General features: G+C 42.3%; 1 protein-coding gene across 1 annotated transcript; it reads right to left on the bottom strand.

The window, feature by feature from the left end:
• Positions 1-1,822: 1,822 nt before the first annotated feature.
• IL22 (interleukin 22) lies at positions 1,823-6,081 on the bottom strand. The gene is made up of 5 exons (XM_082241439.1): positions 5,856-6,081; positions 5,200-5,265; positions 4,954-5,097; positions 4,581-4,646; positions 1,823-2,970 (listed from the first exon to the last, which is right to left on the bottom strand). Exons 1-5 carry the CDS (start codon positions 6,048-6,050, stop codon positions 2,842-2,844), a joined length of 600 nt encoding a protein of 199 aa, XP_082097565.1. The 5' UTR covers positions 6,051-6,081; the 3' UTR covers positions 1,823-2,841.
• Between the last annotated feature and the right edge of the window lie 13,343 nt (positions 6,082-19,424).

Genomic DNA, 19,424 nt, shown 5'->3' on the forward strand with positions numbered 1-19,424 from the left:
GGAGAACCTGTGACCATCCATCTGTTGCTGAACAACAACAGCAGATAAGAGCTGTAGTTCATTGGCATCTGGAGGGTCAAAGATTCCCCAACTCTGACAGGTGGGATTTAGTCACTGCTACATGTTCACAGACTTTTAGATAGGATATTGGCGTGAGCAATGGAATGGCAGTGACAGTATAAGAAGGAAGATCGGGGTGGATGCTGCCTATGACACACACCTATCCCTTAAATATAGCTCTGTTATCACAGCTGATGAATGAATGACTTCAGGCATTTTCAAACACATCTATTCTCATGACCACAGTAACTTCCACTTTGCAGCCATTCATGCCCCACCACACACGATCCCAAATTCCTTCAGCTGCATGTGTTTCAGAATGAGCATAGCAATAGTGCAAAACTTTTCCCAGACTCATGCTAAGTGCTGTAACAGTGCTGGGATACCAGCTCCTTAGCCCTACTGCAATTGAGAAGTGTGCTGTTGACGCTGAACTGCTTTCATCAGTGGCAATGGGGAAAGACAAGTGATTCTGTTAGCCATGGAGAAATATTTAGCAGAGCCACAGTTAACTGAGGGTAAGGTTGTCTCTGGGGGTTTTTTAATCCAGCACCGGAACTGTACTTTTGAATTTATTTTTAAGTTTCTTTTGATGTCAGCTATTATGGGAGCTCTAATAGAAGAACAGCTAGTACCATATCTGAGGAAACAGGGCACAGAACACATGCAAAGAGGGCTGGAAGCTGGGAGTGCTGGGATGGTGTAATGCTAAGTCGTTCCCCATGTGAAAAGTTCCCTCCTCCTCTGTACCTCCACCACTTCCCTGAAAGTAATCCAAGAGTTCTGCACTCCCACAGTTCCCCTAAGCTACTGACCCAGCACCTGACTTCAGGCAAAGAGTAAGGATTGTTCTCTCTTACTGGCAAAGCCCACGCCTCTCCAGCAGGAGTGTGGAACCTTTTGTGAACTACAGCATCCATCATCAAGCATGGCCAATGTGGTTCATCAAGATCTGGAGAACCAACGGTTCTTCACATCTGCTTTCCAGACTTTCCTGCAACACATCACCAACTCTGGCATTGCGTTCTAAAAGTGAGTGGATAAAGACTAACAATCCAGTGTAAATACCTAGTGTAGAAGTACCCTAGAAAAATGTGGATCTATATCGCACACCAAGTCAGGCCACAGGTCCATCAAGTTCAGTATTGTCTTATGTGGTTGGCCGTGGATCTTCAGGGTTTCAGACAGGAGACATTCCCAGCCCTCCTAGGAGATGTGAGGGATTGGAACCTGGGACCACTGAGCTAGGTTCTTTCTCAAACCTCTAATGAAAAGACACAGGAAAGTTGTGATTCGGGAGTAATTGGGTCATGGAACATTGTTCTAGAGTTCTTCAGCAACCTTCAGCTAACATACCACTAGCACAACATATTGTCCCATGCTCATTTTACACATCAGGCTGGGGGGGAAATCTATTGATTTCTTGTCCATGTCATTTTCTGAAGCAAAACAAATATGTCACTGAGCTTGGTTTTTACTTCTTTTTAATGAATAACCAGATGTGTGGAACTCCTTTTTTTAAGTCAATACATATTTTCATAATAAATAAAATGGACATGATCAACTTTGACAGGGCATCATTATGACATAAGAGCTGCCATTAAGCTTAACTCATAAACATTTCCTAGATTGGTACAGAATATTAAATCATATAAATAAATCTCCACTCATATAAATTATGCGATACAATTTTAAATAAATTATTATTAAATAGTACTATCTGCTAAAATGGTTTTTAAATAAGGCAATACACTTTGTCCTCTGGAGAGAAGTAAACAGAAAAGGGAAAGATTCCTCAGATACCTATTAACTAGATGTAATTAAGCAAGTTTGCTATCAGAAGATCCAATTTTATGTGTTAAAAAGGAACTTAACTTTCAGTCAGAGAGCTTGGCATGTTTTCCCTAGATTTCATTTGACTTGAAAATGAATTCCATTGAACCCCTTGGGCTTTTTCAAGAAAAGATCCCAAAGCAAGCATATCAATGGATACAGGGCCACCAGGCTCATAAAGAGGTCCAGGTTGAAGAGATGCTTCCATGTGGCTTGTCTGTATCAGACTTCCCTAACCTGGTACCTGCTGGATGTTTTGAAATACAACTCCCACCAGATCCAGCCAGCATGGTCAATGTCTGCTATGATACGAGTTGTAGACCAAAGCATCTGAAGGGTTCTGGGTTGTGGGAAGGCTGATCTAAACATTAACACCCTAATTCCCATGATGGTGGTGGTTCAAGAAGTTCTTCTGCTAGCACCAAAACTGGGGTCTTTGTTACAGAGGCACCAAGTAACAAAATAAATGTTCCATCTGAGCCCAGCAGAGTCACAAGTTGAGTAACTGCCTCATTTTTAAAGGCCTTCTTAATCTCCCAACCCTCCCTCAATACCCTCTTTAATCAAGACTAAATCCCTCCATTTCACAATACTTCTAAACTCTGACTGGCGTGAGTTGTATTTTATGGACAGGTCCAGAGGAGTTTCCAATCACATGTCTGAGGTGGCCCTTCCTTTCAAGTAAATTTGTTTTGCATTAGGCTAACTTGCCGGCCCTCGATTCACTCTGTAGAGATGTTCTGTCAAAGTTTGCCACTAATCCAGATAAAGCAGTTTGAGAACTGCTGGATCGATACTTTAAAATGGGTCTCATGAAAGCATACATCCGTTGAGTTCTGTATGGGTAAAAACATTTGTGTCTGCTGCCTTTAAAAGCGAACCATTGCATTTGTCCTTGTTCCACAGAGGCCACCACCGAAGGAAGCTGCAATGATCCTGATTGCCCACTCAGTTGTTCTTCTTCTTGCCTTTGTGGCTCTTGTTGGGGGCTTTGAGTGCTGCAGTGCAGGCATCCTCCAGGTAGTCAAACAGCAAATCCAGCTCACCAACTGCTTTGTTTTTCCCATTTTCTCCCAACTGTAAAATCAAAGCAAAAACAATTTCTTCATCAGAATGGACAATATAGATTATAAAAGATGTTGTGTCAATTTAGGGGGGGACACAGGGGGAAATGGGGGTACTCTAAGAATTAGAGCACAACTCCTCGAGAGGTTTTTCTACATAAGCCTCACTCAATTAACCAAGATCTGCAGAAGGATACAGCAGTGTGAGAAACAGAGTAGAACAGGTTCTGTGCAATAGGCAACAGAGTTCTTGCATCAGAGTTAAACAGGAAAGATTCACAATGGAGGGTTCCCTTCCTAGGTTCGTTTTTAACGTGCCACAGTGTTTTTCTCTTTTGTTCAGGATTCAGGCATGAGATTAGCTTCTGCTCAGGTATGTCTTTCCTAGAGCTGCCTTCTGTGAGTCACAGTGGCCAAATGGGAATTAATATGACAATTCACCTTAGCGGAATGAGACAAGACCCAGGAGCCTACTGCAAGAATGCTCATTGAACAGCCTGAACATTTTCTCTCTATAGTACTATTGATCCAATTTGAGTCATTTTGGATCTTCCATTGAGTTCTGTTAGATTCTGATAAGAATGAATTACTTCATTTATATTTTGCATAATTATTTATTTAAAGGGATTGGGTAAAGGGGATAGTAGACAATACCTCAATTTAGCACACATTTAAAGGCAAATCTGCCTAAAAGCAAATCTACTTAATTTGCACTGTATTTGCAAACAATATGTGAACCAAAACACAGCCATCCTTTACCAAGATAAAGCATGGGTATAAATCCATATATTGGTGAAAATAGCATACATTATATTAGGGGAAATATGAATATAAGGGGAATATGCTTTACAAAAATGCATATATGAGACAGAATTGCATCCAATTATATGCATTTTTTATGAAATTGACACTAAACTGTTGGTTAATTTTCAGGAGCACTTTTTAAAAGTGGAAATGTCACTCATGTGGAACCTGAACTTAAGTTTGTTTGTTTTTTAAATAGAATCTGTGAGAAACCAAAACTGACAGATTTCTCCTTATCAAACCTCAAGGGATTCAATACTGGATTAAACAGACAACAACAACAACTGCAATTCCACCCCTGAATGAAATGCAAAAGGCTTGCCCTTTTTTTTTTATTCCACCTTCAGGCAGCAAAACATTTTGTACTGGATAGAAGTTCAAAGGGGACAGATATGAATGTGAGCTAAGCAAATGCATCTACAATGCAAGGCTGGCTGACCTGGAGGGGTTTCTAACCATTGGCCTTGCTGGCTAGAGCTGATGAGATTTGCCATCCAACAACATCTGAGGGTCCACAGATAGACCATCCCTCCACTATATGCTACAGCTCTCCTTACAATGCAGCTTTCATTTAACATGGATCATATTTAAACCTTATTCCCCTGAGCGTATTCTGAGGGACTGCAGTCTGTGAAGACTGTATAAAACATGTCATTTCTAAACATTTGAACTAGCACTCAACTAAGGGGGGGAAAGGGAGATTAATATTTTTTTAAAAAAAAATCTTTTTCATGAACTGCTTTGAGGGTTGTTGTTGTTGTTGTTTTTCATTCAAGTGGTACATAAATAAAATAGAACAAATTTTACAAAGCAACATACCTGTTGTAATTTGTCTTTCATTTGCTGCAGGTTCCTTTCAATGTGTTCTTTATTTCCCAGTGGTTTCTGAAAAGGAAGGGATGCAGCTAAGTCACAATGTGGTTTTTCATTTCACACCTTTCGCTTGTCTTGCACTTGACAGCAGAAAGATTGGATGTTTTGATTTGAGGTTTCCTCCTTTACCTTCGGCGCTGGTGATTTGCTACCTTGCCTTGTCTAGAAATATATTGCCAACTACCAGCCACAGACGCAAGCTGAATACCCTGCTCCCCCACCTCCCTAGAGGAAAAGCATCCAAGCAGGTGAAATACCAAGGAAGCGGAGGACCAGGGGTGGGAAACAGAGACAGACTACAGCTATGCATGACACTTACACAGCCATTCAGTTTCCTATTCAAATCAGCCAAGAAACTTGCAACTTCCTGGGCGCTCGGATATTTGTCCCCAGAGAGGGTCATGAGGACGTCTGTCACCACAATATCAGTTAATCTCTTCATTAGGTAGCAGCGATCATTCGCCTGCAAAGACAAGATAATGAAATTATATACCTCAAACAACAAGAGAATAGGAAGGTACAAAGAGAGAATAAAAACATTGTTTAATGCACATGGGAATCTCACCTTGATGTTGGTGTACAGATGCTGCCCAACAAATCTGTTATCTGTGTCCTTATCAAAGTGTCTTCCCTATTTAAAAAAGAGAGAGAGAGAGAATGAGAGTGTGGCAGAAAGATGAGGCTCTACTTTTTTAAAAGCTCTGCACTGTGGCACACAAGCTCCCTGAGTCTATATAGCTCTCCAGTTCCACAACTGAGTTGGAGGAGATTGCTGCCCATGACATGGAACTATAGAAAAGGATGCCTAGGTGTTATACTGTTAGTGTTGACCTGGTGAGTGTGAAAGCTGCAAAAGGTAAGCAGGCCCAATGAGCTACCTAACAGATCGGAAGCGAAAAGCAGAGAGCATCAACAAAACGTTAAAAGCCCCACACTTGCCAGTCCCATAGGTAGAAGATAGCCATGAGTGGGTTGTGTGGCTAATTGTTTATAAAACGAGCTCTAGAAGGTTACACTTCATAGGCAGCTGAATATAATTCTGTGGGTTGTGGTTTCCCAAAGCGGCGTACATACTTAAAGTATGCACATACCTGAAGGCAGGTTAGCCTCCTTTCAGGATGGAAGGATGTCAAGGAGCAAAAGTGGGGAAATCACAAAACAGTGCAAAGCATATGAGAGTTGTGCAGATAAAACTGCAGCACGCAGACCCATTGGCTTTACCTGGCTGGCTAAAGTATATGTACGATTCCTGAAGTAGGTTTTCTGGAAGTTGTTTCTCGTGAGTTGGCAGGAGTGGTTAGTATGAATAACTGCGTCCTTCAAGGGCACGGGGCTTGCCAAGAAGATGAGAGGGAGGCAAGCGCAGCAGAACACCCAGACAAGAAAGCATCTGGTCCCATTCTCAGGTGGATTCATGGCTCTCCAAGAAAGGTGGCAAGTTCAGCCGAGTCGCAGCTGCAGTCTTTGAACCTTCTAGAGACGCACAGAAGGAGAATTTCCCAATGAAGATAGACAAAGATCTAGTAACGTTATAGTGAAAAATAATAATTTTGCTTTATAAATTATGCATCTAACTTACATTTCAACATGCAACAATATAATTATATAAGCACTTGGAATTATTACTTACTTGTGATGTTTTTGCTGTGCTGTGAAGGAGTTGAGGGTTCCCCTATATATACCCATTGCCACCTTGTTCGAGAGATAGGTAGCGATGAGTTAAAATGACATCATCGTGTCTCTTACTTTCCACCATCGCTTCTGAGAATTTACTAACCACGACACCCAAAAAAAAAAGCCACAAGACACAACCTCACTGGTTTTTTACTGTGTAATTTTTATGAGGTGCCCCTGTTGATGAGGCTGGGGGCAGAAAGATGGGTTTGTTCCTGGCACAGCTGCAACTTAGGGTCAAACTAAATGTGACAGCATATGTGTGTGTGACTGGCGTGTAAAAAGTAGACATTGGTGGTGTGTGTCTGTGTGTTGATATGGGTCATCATGACCATGGCAAGAATAAAGTCCTTCCTCCTCCTCCACCAGGGTCCCAATCTATACAGCTATCCCCACACCAGCTATTTACCATTAAGAATCCTGTGATGGCCTGGGACTCGGACTCGGAATCAGAGGAGTCTCAGTCTGCACCGGATCCTTTGCCTCAGGCATCATCTGAACCAAGTCTGGGCCTTGATCCTGAAGAGTCCCAGTCTGCACAGGTTCCCCTGCAACAAGCACCAGTTGGGCCAAGTCAGGGGCCTGAGCCTGCCCTGGCTCCAGATGCAGGGATTACCTCGTTGCCTTCAGCTGGGTCATCAACTTACGGTTCTCCACTACTGGTTTGGTCAGGGGAGGCTGAGGCAGTCCCTGGGTCTAGTAACCCACCAACATTTCCCAAGCTGCAGAAACTAAGGTATGAGAGAAGGAGAGACCTGAGTACTCGCAGGAGGAGTGCTCGCCTTCAGGCAAAACAGGGAGGTGAGTCACTGGGGGGATCAGGACCGGCTGCTACCCCGACAAAGATAAAAGGCTGTCGGATCCCGCCCCAGGTTGCGGGAGCAACACTGCTGTATGCTGGATCCTGCCTGAGATCCTGTACCTGTCCTTGCCTGGTTTCCTGCCTCATGTCCTGCCTTGGCCCTGTTGGACTGACTCTTAGCGGAACCTTCAGATTCTGGACCGGTCCTGGACCGCGTTTCACGGGTTACCCCCGGGCCCAGCACAAATCTATTCATTGAGTTTAATGCATCAATGAAACTTTTAAAATGTGAAATGTAGCACTGCAACAACTAAATGTTGTGATTGGTGTAGGGCATGGGGTGGGGGGGACTTAAGATCAGAGAATTGGAGGGGACTGACCTGGCAGAAGACCCAGCAGGCTGTAGGATGAGAATGCAGGATGCCAGGAGGAGACTAACCTAAAGGGAACCTTAGCAGCTTGGGAGATGGAGATCTGGATCCAAGCGAAGGCCTGAGCAGATTGTGTGGAGAATATACCACCTCTGTGTAACCGTCATGGCCCATTAAGGAGTCTCATGCACCTTCCTCCGTCAGTGAAGAGTCTTTCTCTTTTGAGGAGGCACCTGGGGATAAGTTCAACGGTGAACCAGCTCCGTCAACTCCATCTCTGTTTCCAAGGGCATGGATGTGGCAGTGCTACATGAACGAACCTTACGTGCCCAATCTCTATGGGGGAGCACCCATTTGCTTGTCCAGGTTCAAGCCTTAGGATGTCAACTGCGTGAATAGCTTGCCCCACTCTTCCTAAGGAGAGTGTAAGGGACATGTAAATCATTGGAACAACATCTTAAGTGATGCCGAGCTGTGTAGCATGCATTTGTAACCTGTAGACCCATGTTGGGATGCTGTACTGACTTCCTAAACAAAACCTTTGAAAAATTGTGGTGACATTTAACTGTCAGTAATCTTGCTAAGATGTATAAGACTGAATCAGATTAGTCCTGGAGATGCAAAGAGGTTGAGGAAACCTTCTTTCATATGTGGTGGACTTGTAAAGGGGTAAAAGAGTATTGGGAAATGATCCATAATGAATTTTAAAAAAATGTTTTAAAAGTACTTTCCCCAAAAAACCAAAGTCCTTTCTGTTGGGGATAATTCAGACTGAAATTCCAGGTGTCAAAAAAAAGGTTATTTATGTATGCCACTACTGTGGCCCATGTTTTGTTAGCCCAAAAATGGAAAACAAGTGAGGTCCCAACCAAATGGCAACTTAAGTTGACAGAATATGCACAGCTTGCAGACTTAACATATAGAATAAGAGAAGAAGAGGAGCATACGTTTAGAGAATATTGGAAATTGTTTATTGAATATATGGGAAATAACTGAAAATGCTGGCAGCATTAAGATATATTCAGCAGTGTAAATAAGTTTTGTTGGATGTAATAATGGAATACTGAATGGTATAGTTTTTGTAAAATATGCAGGGATTTTTGATATGTAAAATGAACCATAGAAAGAGAAGGAGGGAAGTCATTGATATCTTAAGGGTGTAAAAATGAGTACTTTAAATTGTAAAACAGAAATTATATATATATGGCAATTGTGGTGACAAGAGTCAAATAATAACAGCCAGGGCATGTGCTCTTACTTGTCTGTATATCAATATGGGAAAATGTTGCACACCACCATGGCATGGTCATGATCCACAAGAGTACAAAGGTGGCCTGTTGCTCTGGATGTCAATATTCTGCAGTCTCAATCCATTTCAACTTCAAGGTTCTTGACTGTGCCCTGAGGGCCATAGAGATCATGGTGCATGGAGCAGGTTTTATTTAAATTATTCGCTTTGTTAAAAGCTCAAATGTTCCTGGTACAGCTCTTGATAGACTTACCCTCCATGAATTTGCCTAACCCTCTTTCAAAGCCATCCAAGATGGTGGCAATCGCTGCCTTTTGTGGGAGCAAATTCTATTGTTCAGCTATGCCACATGTGACAAAGTACAGTACTTTCTTTCGTCTCTGCCGAATCTACCAACGTTCTGCTTCACTGCATGTCCACAAGTTATAGTTTTATGAGGGGGGGGGACTTTTCTCTATCCACTTTTTCTATTCTGTGACCATTTAAGTGGTATAATGCTGCTTGAAATGTAAGCGGCAGATGTGGTCCTAGACAAAGATGAGTGACATCCTCTATTAGCCCCTTGTAGACCAACTTTCTATTATGATTATATTTTCATTTCTATACCACTTCATATTTTAAAGGGGGGACTCAGAGTGGTTTATAACACATTAAAATATCAAAATAAAACAATCCAGAATAAAACTGATGCAAGCTTCAAGGAAAATATTTCAGAACCTTCTCTAAGTGACATTTTGCTTTCCCCATATTTATTTATTTACCTACTTAATTTATAGAGCTGCCCCATAGTAGGACTATAGGAAGCCCTGGTGGTGTAGTGGTTAGGGGGTCAGACTGGGACCTGGGAGATCAGGGCTCAAATCCCCACACAGTCATGAAGCTCACTTGTTGACCTTGGAGTCAGTCACAGCCCCTTAACCTACCTCACAGGGTTGGTGTAGGGATTAACTGATTCCATGTGCTGCTGATATAGTAGATTCAAATTCAGTTGATTCTGACAAGATGCTCTGAGAAGACAATTCAGTGATGTCTACTCCAGATTAGGATACAGTCCTCAGCATTTACCCATACAGTGGTACCTCAGGTTCCATACGCTTCAGGTTACAGACTCCGCTAACCCAGAAATAGTGCTTCAGGTTAAGAACTTTGCTTCAGCATGAGAACAGAAATCGTGCTCCGGTGGTATGGCAGCAGCAGGAGGCCCCATTAGCTAAAGTGGTGCTTCAGGTTAATAACAGTTTCAGGTTAAGTACGGACCTCCAGAACGAATTAAGTACTTAACCTGAGGTACCACTGTACTGTATATTATCCATTTGATTTCAGTGAATTTATAGATCTATGTGTTTGTGACTAAGCAGATTCACTAGAACCTCCAAGTGCTTAACCAAAGAAGAGGCTTTCTGTTAAATCTGATATTTTTTAGCTTAATCCCAAATTTTTAAAAACTCTACAATAAAATGTAGAGTTCATCAGTGAAGAAATAATATTGATTTCTCCTTGTTTCAATTTTTTTATTTTATTTTTTACAAAGAGAGAGAGAGAGAGCGTGCAGCACAGTAGTAAAAATCAAGTAAGCAGCAAAGTGGTACTCAACCACATTTAGGGTTTTCCTTTCCCCGTTTTTCTTTCCAGTAATGTCTCAGAAATCACCCTTTTCCCACTCACAGGCTCTGGGGTAATGCTTCGAACCACAATTACACACTGAGTTTCCCTAGGTGACTAGTAAGTCAGAGTGGTTTGATATTCTCAAGCGACTGACCCATATAAAACACAGAGGATTCGAAGCAGAGGAATAGCATGTGCACCAGAAGCCACAAACACTTCCTCTTTGATTTCAACCTTCTGTCGTCATGTAGACTAATCTTTGATTTCATCCTCCTAGGACTTGCACAGACAAGTCTGTGCTTAACAACTTGCAGTGCTCTCTTTTTTCTAAAAAAATGTTTAGGGGTGCTCTCATTTTGACTCAAGGAAATCACCATTTTATAGTTCAAATAAATACAGTAAATGGACAAAAGTACAAAGATTCACAAAATGTTAGGGGTATGTGTATTCCTGCATCCCCCCAGGGGGAAAAAGGCACTGACAACTTGATTTGTGTTTTTAGTTGTTACCTGGTTATAGTAGCATGAATTTGACACATTTTAAATTCTTGGATGAGATTTCCCAAAAGTAAGCCCGCAACGTACGCAGGGGTTACTTTCCAGAAATCACACCTGAAGGCAAAATCACGTACTGTATAATCTAAACACACTGGGTGCAATTGCAAGTGGGATTACCAAAGTCTTTATTTCCTGGACACCTGCCCCCCCCCTTTTTGTTTTTTTTTAAAGCCAAGCACTTTAAAGATGAATGCACACAACTGAAATGTGTCTAAGTTGCAGGCTTCCTGTATTCACAAACTATAGACAAAATACAGGTAATCAGATGCATTACCAATATTTGAGCACCTCCATGTTCAAAGCGCTGCAGTAGGCCATCTCCCACTACTGCTATAGCTAAACAGAGTTGCAACATTTTTATTATTTTTGAAAAAAATATTTATGATCTTCAGGTTTATACATTTCAGTAATTTTACAGTTATTTTAACATTTCAAATCTTGACTTCCTTACCCCTTTTCCTGTGGCTCCTTAAATTTATTCTTAATATCTTCTGCATATACAAATTAACTTTATTTGCTCAATTATTCATCTACTTTAAATATATACGCTTATGAAACTGCAGCTAATTACAACAATCCTAATATTTATCAGTATACATTCAATAAGCCATTTCCATTCTTTTATATATAAAGAAATTGTTATCTTGATTTTCTATTTTTCCAGAAAGTTTTGCCATTTCTGCATATTCCATGAGTTTTTGTGTCCATTCTACCTTTGCTGGGACTTCTACTTTTTTCCATTTTGGGGCAAGTAACATTCTTGTCACTGTAGTAGCATACTTGACTAAGTTTCTATACAGTTTAAGTAGTTCTGTCGCTATAATTCCCAAAAGAAAAGCTTCTGGGTTGTTGTTTTTTACAAACGTTTTCCATTCATTATATATCATTTCCTAGTAAGCTTTAACCTTACTACAAGACCTTACTACATATGATAAAAAGAACCTTCTTTCTCTTTACATTTCCAACACTGACTTGATTTAGATTTATACATTTTTGCCAATTTACTCGGTGTTAGATACCATTGATAGAGAGAGTTGCAACATTTCGACAGCAGCTAGACTGCACACACTTACTTGAAAGCAAGTCTAATTGGATCCCGTGAGATTTACTTATGAGTAGATATGCAGTGCATTGTTAGTTAATGCATTCTATTAATTGATGAAAATATGTTTGATAGATCAAAACGATGCACCTGATGAATTAGGCAGCAAAATTTCAGAATACTTTTTTAAAAAATTTAAAACAAACCCTTCAGAAAATCATGGGTGGTGGGTGACAACTTAGAAAAGATATTCCCCCCGATTGAGGTGGAAATGAATGTCAGAGTCCAATCCTAAGACTGGCCACCACCCAGTGGGGATTGACAGAGCACCAGCAACACACCCATAGAGCTGTAGCCCAGGGCGGAAGGTGAGGAGCACAATTATGAGGCCCACATTGAGCCATATGGCACCACGCTGGACTCTGTCACTCTTATTCTGCACCCACAGTGCTTGCCACTGGCTGCCTCTGCAAATGGAGGAAACAGGGCTCAGTAGTGGGACACCTCTACCCAGTGTACCTGAAGGAGCGTCTCCACCCCCATCGTTCTACCCGGACACTGAGGTCCAGTTCCGAGGGCCTTCTGGCGGTTCCCTCACTGCGAGAAGTGAGATTACAGGGAACCAGGCAGAGGGCCTTCTCGGTAGTGGCGTCTGCCCTGTGGAACGCCCTCCCACCAGATGTCAAAGAGAACAACAACTACCTGACTTTTAGAAGACATCTGAAGGCAGCCCTGTTTAGAGAAGTTTTAAATGTGTGATGTTTTATCGTGTTTTTAATAATCTGTTGGGAGCCCAGAGTAGCTGGGGAAATCCAGTTGGATGGGGAGTAGATATAAATAATAAATTATTATTATTATTTCTATTACCCAATCCACCAGTGCAAATGGGTTTTAGGTTGCTCTGTAAGATATAAAATATCCTGTCATTTATTCCCAGAGAGGTAGACACTCCCATTCACCCACCTGGGAGCTTCTTCTCCCCATCTCTCACCCTGGGAGACCCTTTCTACCCTGCCTTTCATGCAGTGACTGCCCCCCCTCCGACTGTCTCCTTCCTGTTTGTGTCCTCCTCGGCCCAAGGTTAAGGACTTCTCCCACCCACCCCAAGTTTTTATATATGTTTCCAATACAAAATAGTAAACATACACAGAGAAAACAAGAGAAAGAGAAAATAGAGAAAGAAAACAAACAGAACACTGGTTAAGAAGATAAAAGGCAGTGGAAAAACAAATAACACAAAGAAATAACACTGTTTTCTTTGAAATGTTCATTTACTCGCACACAAATATGTAATCAATTTGATCATTCGTCAGTAAAAACTAAAATTTGTTTAATCAGATGACAGTCATAGGACTAAGATACTTGGATGCTGGTATGTTGATTTCTTCTTCTGCACAATATTTCATTTATTATTATTATTATTATTTGCCATCAGTCCTGGGCACTGAAATGTCATGCATTCACCCTGCTTGCATGATCAGCCAGGAGCAAAGGCTTCCAAGTCCAGGTGTGCCAAATGCAGAAGCTCAATACAGCAGGATATTGACTTCCCTTTGCCACAGAGCACATGCCCAAAATATGCTCCTGGCTAAGGCCTAGTTGAGGAGTGCAGGTCAATATGAACATATAATAAATCAAGTATAATGGCTGCTGGGCTCTGGGAAGGGACTTCTTCTTTGCCCAGGGCAGCAGATCAAACCTAGGCAGCAGCTTCTTCCATAGTTCTGAGTACAAGGGAAGTGGCGCTGGCTTCCCTTAGCCCTGCACAAAACATGCACTCCTTTGCAAACCGCAGCAGCACTCCTAGGCAGCAGGCTTTTTCAGTTTCAGCCACAAGGGAGGCATTGCTGCTCAGCTGGTCTCACTCAGTATGAGACCAAAAAAATCATAACTTATAGGGATGTACAGGGTGGATTTGTATGCAAGACCACATTCACACTATGCATTTAAAGCACTACGATGGCAATTTAAGCAGTGATGTCTTTCTCCAAAGAATTCTGGGAGCTGTTGTTTGTTGAAGGTGCTGAGAGTTGTTGGTAGACACACACACACCCCAATTCTGTGAAGGAAGATGGACTGTGGGTTGCTGTATTTTGAAGAGAGAGAGAAAGAGGATGCCATGACAGCCATTCAAAGCAAATAAATGCGATTTGTCTCAAATTTTCTACCTGAAGAAGAGGACATGTCCTGGAAAAGAGGCAAACCAGTTTAAACCAATCTCTGACAGGCACACTGCCAGCATGCTGGTGTCCTCAACGTATAATGTAAGTGGAAGCAAACAGTAGTACCCTCATACAGGCAGAAGAAACCTTGTACCCACAAAGGCCCTCTAACCATCTGCTAATTCACAACACTCCCCCCTCCACTTCTTCCATCTGTTCCTAATTGCTCCTTCTGCATCTACACACACACACACACACACACACACACACACACCACACCACCCTCTCCTTATCCATGTGCAGGTATAAGTTGTTAGCTTTTACAAGTTCTGTGGGCTTCTCCATAATCCATTCAATACCCAGAAATTGGGGACGCGGGTGGCGCTGTGGGTTAAACCACAGAGCCTAGGACTTGCCGATCAAAACGCCGGCGGTTCGAATCCCCGCGATGGGGTGAGCTCCCGTTGCTCGGTCCCTGCTCCTGCCAACCTAGCAGCTCAAAAGCACGTCAAAGTGCAAGTAGATAAATAGGTACCGCTCCAGCAGGAAGGTAAACGCCGTTTCCGTGCGCTGCTCTGGTTCGCCAGAAGCGGCTTAGTCATGCTGGCCACATGACCTGGAAGCTGTATGCCAGCTCCCTCGGCCAATAAAGCGAGATGAGCGCCGCAACCCCAGAGTCGGCCACGACTGGACCTAATGGTCAGGGGTCCCTTTACCTTTACCCAGAAATTGCCGGTTTTCTTCCTATCAGAAACTGCTGGGGCTGGAAGTTGGAACCTATCTCTGCATGTTGAGCTATCAGAACTGCTGGCTAGAGCATCGTCCTGGCAGTGAAACAGTCTCATTCCCCACCCAGACTGGAAATTACAAAAGCCCTTTCCTGCCTTGGAAGGCCGCAGTGTGGGGAAACCGGTCACACTGCCCAATTCCGCCTCTGCTTAGTGTCTTTCTAGAGCCCAGGTTTCTGCTCAGCTGGGGGTCTCTTGCCCTCCTTCTTCCTTGGAAAGGGACCCCCCCCCCCCGCTACTCCTGCCTCCCTCCTTTATTCCCTTCTCCCAGTACACAGGGAGAAGCTTCCCCATGGGAACAAAGAATCAGAATGTAATAACTGGCAGAAATGACTGGCAGAATCCGAGATTTGGGAGATGAAACAACGGAAGAGGACTGGAAAAAGTTTAAGGACTATTTACAAAAACAATATAAGTTGTATGAATGTTAAGAATTTACACGATTTGGTAACTTTAGCTCCAGCAATTAGATTTTGTGAAATAGGAAATCAAGCTATAAGTAAGAAAAGGTCGAAATTTAAAGTAATATTATGTTTAATTTAAGGCATAAATATTTGATAAAAAAGTACTTTAAATCCAGAAGTACAACATCTGAAAAGCATAAAATAAGGTATGAAATAAGGTAATAATTTGCTGATATTTTTATTATAAAGAATGCAGGGTTAGGGAGATGTGAGGAAGTCCAGTTAGTTATATAAAAAATGTTTTGAATGGTTGGGTTTTTTCTTGTTTTCTTCTTCTTCTTTTTTCTTTTTTAAATCTCTGTGTATATTTCTAACTTTGTATTTGAAAATTTAATAAAATATTTTTTAAAAAAAAAAAGAATCAGAATGTAATAGGATTTTGTGTATTTGATATCCTTCCACTTTGTTGTGGGAATGAGCCATAGTTCAAGGTAAAGGAAGTGCTAAGTAGTGCTACAAAAAAAAACCTCCCATCTGAAACTCTGGGAAGTCACTGCCAATCAGTATAGACCAGATGACAGACATGGTGCCTCTAGAAGTTGGTCTCAAACCTCCCAGCACTCTGACCCAGAATGACCAATGGTCATAGATGATGGGAGTTGTAGCCCAACATGTGGAGAATATTACATCAGCTGTCCCGGTTCAGACAATGCCAAGGTAGATGACCAATGGATAATCTGTGACACGTTTAGAAACCTGTAAAAATCAATTTTCATGTAGAAGCAAGTACCAATGGGAAGAAGAGAGTAAATGTTAATATTGGAAGTGTTCTCATTTTTACCGGGGTGATTCATGGACCACATTGCTGCAGTGGTCATATCAAAGTCTATTCTATACTTCATGCAATGCATTTCATTTATGACAATCAAGCAGATTTCATGTTGTTGTACCATGCCATTTAATGACCTACTTATTCAACTATTGAGAAAAGCCACTTCAGTTGTAGCGACATTTCTGTACTTCCTGCTTTATTTTGGCATCTTATTCACTGAACTTGGTCCACATAATGAAGCTGAACACACAGTAGCACACAACAAAACAAAGCAAGTTAAAATTCAGAGATCTTGTCCTCTTGGGTGGTATAAATCTGTGAAGAAAGGGGCTTCGTTGTTTGGAGGCAGTGAAGCCAAGTCCCCAAAAGACAAAGGTGTTGTGTGCTATTTATTCAAATGTATTTAATCACCCAATAATTGGAAAAAGTCACTTAAATGAACCAAGACCATACACACACACACACACACACACACACACACCATCTGTTAGGAAGAAACACTCTATATAGCCTGTTTTACGAGAGTCTTTTAATTTCAAATGCTTCTATATACAGGTGGGCAATCTCTAGGGCACTACAGTAGCCTCTGTGGATACTCCTTTCAAGAAAGAGAAATAGTTCTTCCATAATGGAATCTCTGCAAAGATAAAGTGAAACATTTGGATAGATTCCAATTTTCTTATTTTCCCAAGGAAGTGGTTTCATGTGCATAGTGTCAGGGCTGGAGTCCTGCAATAAAGGAAGCAGCTCTCCGTTGTTAGCAAAGTTAACTCTTTATTCAAGAAAACAAGCATACAACTCAGCCTAGTGGTGTCAGCAGCTCTTCCTGGTAGGTCTTGCCCAGTTGCAAGGCGGAAGATCCCAGCCTAAGGCTCTTCCTCTCCCAGATGTTTCCCAAGCAGTCTCAAACTGCTTTTTATGTGCAGTAATGTGCTAACTCAGTTGTTGTTGTTGTTTAGTCGTTTAGTCGTGTGCGACTCTTCGTGACCCCATGGATCAGAGCACGCCAGGCACTCCGGTCTTCTGTCTTCCGACAGGAGTGCTAACTCAGAGGCCCCAGTAATAAGTTTTCACTCTAGTAAAATTTGAAACCTATTCTAAATCATAGTTGCAACATCCCTTATGGCAACCCCAAAGCTCCGCACCCAGTGTGACCAAACCAGTCACACTCCCCTAAATCTGCCTCTACTATTGGCCCTGGCTATAGAGTTCTAGGTTCCTCTTGATAATACTATATACATGGATGTATAAATGTGCTTGTGAGTCGAGGACCCTAACCCACGTAGTGGAGAAAAAATGGACACAGACACAAGTATTTTAGGTTAATGGGCTGAAAAAGGCTACATCTTTTATTGGTTACAGCATGTGAGCGGTATTGGCTTAGGCATTGGATCAAACAACCTATATCCGACCCCACCTGCGCAGGGGGTCATTTGAAGGTTAACAACCAGTGGGAGGAGCTTGTTGATGCAAATACAACTGGAATCTTCCCCTGATGTCACCGGGGGTCGTGCCATGGCCCTAGCCACCAGCAGGGCATCGAACAGGATCCATGACCGCCAGATTCCTTTAACGGAATACCCAAAATGGGGCGGGATAGGAGATGGCCACACCCCGCCCACCAACACACAACACATATTCCAATGCCTAACTGCCAAAACCGGAAAAGTTGTGCCAAATTGCTACGAGGTAACTGAAAAACCAAGAGGCTGGTGCCAACTTAGCCAAATGGACAAAAACTCCTAGCAGGCCCCCTGGGCAACCAGGGTGACCAACCAAGGTCCATAGCATGGTCAAGAGCACAAACCTAGCCTAAAGGGTGGGCGGGCGGGTGATCCGACATCTTCCAGGAAGCAGAATGAGGCGCGGAGGCTACCGCGGCCACTTAAATGTGGCTAAACCCCGCCCCCAGGCCAACCCTATTGGCTGGCCCACTGCAGGGAGGGGCAGCAGCTGGGGAGATGATGCAGGGGGCCAAACACCCCCCCTGCTGACGGGGGAACGTTTCCCGCTCACAACACCTCCCCTCTGGGAAGAGGAGAGGCTTGGCCACAACCAAGCATTTTTCGTTTTGTTTGATACTCTCCAACATTCCTCAGAAGGACATTATACAAACATCTCTATATCTCAGTGAAAGGTGTGGAAGAAATCCCCCCATTCTTTTTCCAAGCCAGGGTCATGGTGGATGGGAATCAGACTCAATATGAACTATAAGATTGCTGTTTTGTAAACCTTTCCATTCTTCAGTGTTTGCTGTGTCCTCATCCTTAGCTCAAAGGAAGAGGTCAGCATGAATCACACATTTGAGCAGGTGATCAGGGATGGGCTAAATTTGCCTCCTCCCAAAACTGAGTTTGGGTCCTGGCCAAATATCAGCAACTTTAGTTAACCAGATTCATCACACACACCCCTGTTATTTATTTCTTTTTAAACGATCATTTGGCACTAGTTTCAAAGACTAGATTAATGGTTTCAGCAGTTTGATTTCTGTTTAATTGAACATATTTTAAACAATAATTTTTATATGTTCGGTGAGTCTTTTCTGAATTACAATCAGGGATTAAATAATTGCAAATTCCTGTATGAAATTGCCTGATTCACATCTTGACAAATGTGCAGATAAGAATTTAGATAACCACTGGATTTTGTACTCTTTGAATTTGTAAAAAGTTATCAGTCATTTAAAAGTCTCGAAATATGCATGTAAGTAGCGGCAGCAAGACATGAACACCTACAGTCAATTAAAAGTTGATTTTGTTCCAGAAAAAACATGCCACTTGTCCGGAGCTCTCTGCCCCCATGACTTATGGCTACCCTGATGATGACTCAACTAAATCCTCAACGTTGTTCCTCTTCCTCCGGAAACAACACATGAAAACGTATCTCTGCCGTCACTTCTGTGATGTAAATTTCCCCTTTTCTTGTACCCTTCCCCTCCTGCATTCTTGCACACTGAGAGGCTTGGAAACTGGCTCAGACAAGCTATTGTCTGATAACTCCTGTGTTTCTCTGGGCTATGAAGTCCCCCCTGTACTTCCCTCTGGTCATCCCCTAACAATTCTCCCTTCATGCCCTGGGCTGCTGTCCAAGTCTGGCAGCTGCTGTTGCTCACTTGCTGGCTCCAGCCTGACAATGTAGCTATTTTTAGAGAAAATACTAATTTGAATATTATGGCATGGATTTTGAGAGGTACCTTTCACAATTAGTGTGGAAATAAAACAGAATTATGGGTAAAAGCATGCAAAAGTGAAATCTCCAGTTATAACAGGGTTATTTCTAATTAAGGATCTGACGTACACAAATA

Source organism: Podarcis vaucheri (assembly GCF_965113315.1).
Source record: "Podarcis vaucheri genome assembly, chromosome: 10".
In the NCBI taxonomy this organism is placed as follows: domain Eukaryota; kingdom Metazoa; phylum Chordata; class Lepidosauria; order Squamata; family Lacertidae; genus Podarcis; species Podarcis vaucheri.